The sequence below is a fragment of the Zea mays genome, chromosome 5 (assembly GCF_902167145.1).
Source record: "Zea mays cultivar B73 chromosome 5, Zm-B73-REFERENCE-NAM-5.0, whole genome shotgun sequence".
Lineage (NCBI taxonomy): Eukaryota > Viridiplantae > Streptophyta > Magnoliopsida > Poales > Poaceae > Zea > Zea mays.
The window spans coordinates 530,830-534,529 of NC_050100.1; the positions used below are offsets into that span (position 1 = coordinate 530,830).

Below are 3,700 nucleotides of genomic sequence, written 5' to 3' on the forward strand. Positions count from 1 at the left end.
TGGCGAAGATGTCGTTGCCCAGCATTATCTCCTGTGCACGCCCAGCCTCATCCTCTCTAGCCCTCTCTCGGCGTCTCTCCCATGGCCGCCATCAGCCCTAGCTACGCTTGCCCTGGTTCCAGCAGCTTGACGCTGCCCCATCTTCTCTGCTCCTCTCTCCATCTCTACAGCTTGCCAGCCGCCACTCCCAGCCTCTCCTCCCTGGCGCTCACCCCTGCCCTAGCCATGGACACCATCAGGTCGTCCGGTCTCCAGCCCGTCCTCGCCACCAACCACGCTCGCCCGGATCTGCGACTCTCTGGTACCAGCCGGCCATTCCTGTGCTCAGCGTCCAGCCCCAGCTCGCCCAACCCTCACCCAATGGTGCCATGGACGCAGCCCTGCCCTTTTGCTGCTCGCCGTGGACAGGCTCGACGCCCTATCCGCACTTGACGCCAGCGGCAACGTCTTGGTAGTGGTCGAGCAGCATGTTGTCGACTCCGTAAATTTTTGGGCAGCCCGGTTGCAGTGTCGTCAAACCCCGGTGAGACCTCGCTGTCCTTGCATGCTCTGTGTTTGATGTAATGCCAAACCTATAAATCGATGTCCTGTGTATGTGTATGGAGTTGATGTCCGGCTAGGGGAATCATTATGCTATATGTGGTGATCGATTAGGAGTCTTGACCAAGTGTTGATTGATATTTGAATATGAAATAGACTAGTTTATATACACGATTAACTAGGTGGTTTTAACTCTAATTTAGGATGATGTGTTAGAATAGTTGAAGTATCAAGCATATGGTGATTGTAAAGGTTAACTATGAGCTAAATTGAATTCTTACTGTTTGGGACTGCATGACCAGTTTTACTTAAGCGACTAGTTCAATGAAGTAAACCATGTTTTCTGTGAAAGTGTTATATATAAAAGTTGTAGATAACTTCTCTATATTGCTTGTGCTAAAATTTCATGACCATATGTCTTGTAGTTTAGAAGTTATTATTTTTCCTAAGTCCAGTTTCAGAATCTGTCCAAATTCTGTACAGGTTTCGAAAATTGGAATGTTTGGCTAAGCTAAACTGAGAATCAGCTCTTAGTAATTATAGGAGAATTGTAGTACTTTTATTAAGCTTTCCAACAAATTTTGGAGCACCCTTTTTGGTGGTCTAGAAGTCAAGTTATGGCTGTTTGAAATATGAAGTCTGAATCTGTCCAAATCTGGACAGAAGAGACTGTTTGTGTTAACTGACCTTTCTACGCATTGAATTAACTGAAGATGATTACAAATGAGTTGTAGACAATTGAATTAGCTTTCTAAAAAGTCTAGGATCACATGTTTTGGATGTCTAAATCTCCAGTTATAGATTTTTGAAGTGAGTAGTCGAATTCTGTCCAAATCTGGATAGAATTTACGTTTAGCACTGATTGACATTTCAATGAGTTCATGCTGATGTTATCTGGTTTTTCCTGCTGTTATCGATCTATTAAGTTATGTCAAAACTTGAAACAATGGTATTGGCAGGATTAATAGTCATAATTAGAAGTGAGCTGATAACTCTATACCATCAGCAATAATTCTAACTCAAATCATCTCTGATTTATAGGTCCAGTATAGAATGCATCCATGCCTCTCAGAGTTTCCATCCAACTGCTTTTATGAAGGCACACTGCAAAATGGAGTGACTGTTAATGAGAGGCAATCGTCTGGAATTGATTTTCCTTGGCCTGTTCCAAATCGCCCAATGTTCTTCTATGTGCAGGTAGCTTCTTTGACAACTATGGAAATATTGATGTGTTTCATACACAAACTCTTATCTGGATGTGCTGCATATCCATACTAATATCTGCAGATGGGACAAGAAGAAATCAGTGCTAGTGGGACATCGTATCTCAATAGAACTGAAGCTGCAAATGTTGAAAAAATTGTAACAACTTTTTTAAGAAGTGGTGTTGTACCAAGCCAGGTATTTTTTCACTCATTGTGTGTCTTATCATCTCATGACCTGCTATTCTTTACTTTATATGAAGTCAAAATCCCTGATGGTGTGTCTCATGCATTTTTCACACAGATCGGAGTTATCACACCTTATGAAGGGCAAAGGGCATACATTGTAAATTTCATGTCAAGGAATGGCTCTCTTCGCCAACAACTTTACAAGGAAATCGAGGTCGACCATAAAATTTATAAAAACCTAGTTTTAATCTATATTATAGAAGGTTGCTTGCTTAAGTTTTATACCTCTTGCAGGTCGCTAGTGTAGACTCATTTCAGGGTAGAGAGAAAGACTACATTATTCTATCTTGTGTTAGAAGCAATGAGTACCAGGTATGCTCCTTTCCGGTCATATTATGTTTTGCTTATGATGTAGAAGTACTGTGGTGGTTTGCACAATTTAATCATGATGAACGACTGTGGTGGTCAATCTGCAGCTGAGCTTTGTTTAATATGGAGATCCTTGTGTGTAGTGTAAGCAGTTGATACATGAAACCATCAAGGCTCTATTGATGTGGAATATTCCTGGATGGGATCTATTGTTCATTTATTTGTATCTCTGGTGTGCATCATTTTCATTTCCAATCATTGTATTGGCATGCTTGTAATTGTAGCTTAGTTGTCTGATTGGTGACTTGAATGAGACTTAGCCTGCATTAGAACTTATGCAGCAGAACCCAAACCAAACTTGTGCGATGTCTTGGTGTTTGGTTGGCACAGGTAAGCCCTGTTTGGTAATGTTATGTTGACTGCTTCCATGTTGTTACATGTAGTCATCTCCATGTTTGGTATTGTATATTTAGCTTAATCATGGAGCAATGGTGGTATCTATTCTATAGTTTATTTTGGAATGGATTTCTAAGTAATCTACTAATGATTTGGGTTTAAATTTTATCAGGAGGGAGGCCCTAGAGGTAGTAAGTCATTTGTTTACTCCATGATGACAATAGCAAGCAGATCGTGGCCTATGGATGCTACAACAAGAAAGATCAAAAGTTCTTTTGGATGTGGTTGTACTAGCTAGTATCTCTGAGCTTTCACAAGCCAAACTTAGTGTTTTTGCTGCTTATTTAAGCAAACTTGTGAACTTTATGTATGAATGCAGTATAATTGTTATTGTCATATGTATGAACTTTATGTATGTATGAACTTTTATGTATGAACTTTATGTATGAATGCAGTATAATTGGAAACTTTATGTATGAATGCAGTATAACTTGTGAACTTTATGTATGTATGAATTTTATGTATGAATGCAGTATAATTGGAAACTGCTAGTAATATATTTTTCTAGGCTCATATAGCCGTAGCGTTTGATTGTTAGTCAGTAAAAATACATATATCGCATCAGACAGTGTGTCGGTATAAGTTCTAACAGACTGTCCGTCGGGATAAATATGTTAGTCGGTATATCTTTTTAACGTCTAACCGTCCGTCGGTATAAACATGTCTGTCGCTATAAGTTTATGCCGACGCCGCTTACAGCGTCAGAAAGAGTTAGTCGGTATAACTCTATAGCGACTGATAGTACGTTGCTATAACGGTTTATACCGACTCTAAGTAAGTCGTTATAGTTAGGTTGTGGTATAGTGAAAGTAGCAGTCACAGATGTATGATTAAGGAGTCAGCAGCATAGATGTACCAGACCAATAAACATCACATACCTTGGATTAGGCGGACCAACATGGCCACAACCAGAGTCCGAGCATTTATAGGCATCACCATGAGGT

General features: G+C 40.2%; 1 protein-coding gene across 1 annotated transcript; it reads left to right on the forward strand.

Annotated features, from left to right (window-relative positions):
* The first annotated feature begins 1,556 nt into the window (after positions 1-1,556).
* Positions 1,557-2,422, forward strand: LOC103625702 (regulator of nonsense transcripts 1 homolog). The gene is made up of 5 exons (XM_020537630.2): positions 1,557-1,737; positions 1,828-1,941; positions 2,047-2,145; positions 2,226-2,303; positions 2,408-2,422. The coding sequence occupies exons 1-5, from the start codon at positions 1,594-1,596 to the stop codon at positions 2,420-2,422; spliced, it is 450 nt and encodes a 149-aa protein (XP_020393219.1). The 5' UTR covers positions 1,557-1,593.
* Positions 2,423-3,700: the final 1,278 nt, after the last annotated feature.

Bases quoted from the DNA above. Each gene is read 5' to 3' on its own strand.
- LOC103625702 (XM_020537630.2), top strand. From the start codon at position 1,594: ATGCATCCATGCCTCTCAGAGTTTCCATCCAACTGCTTTTATGAAGGC. The intron at 1,942-2,046 runs GTATTTTTTCAC...TTTTTCACACAG, and splicing joins GTGGTGTTGTACCAAGCCAG to ATCGGAGTTATCACACCTTA. The intron at 2,146-2,225 runs GTCGACCATAAA...TACCTCTTGCAG, and splicing joins AACTTTACAAGGAAATCGAG to GTCGCTAGTGTAGACTCATT.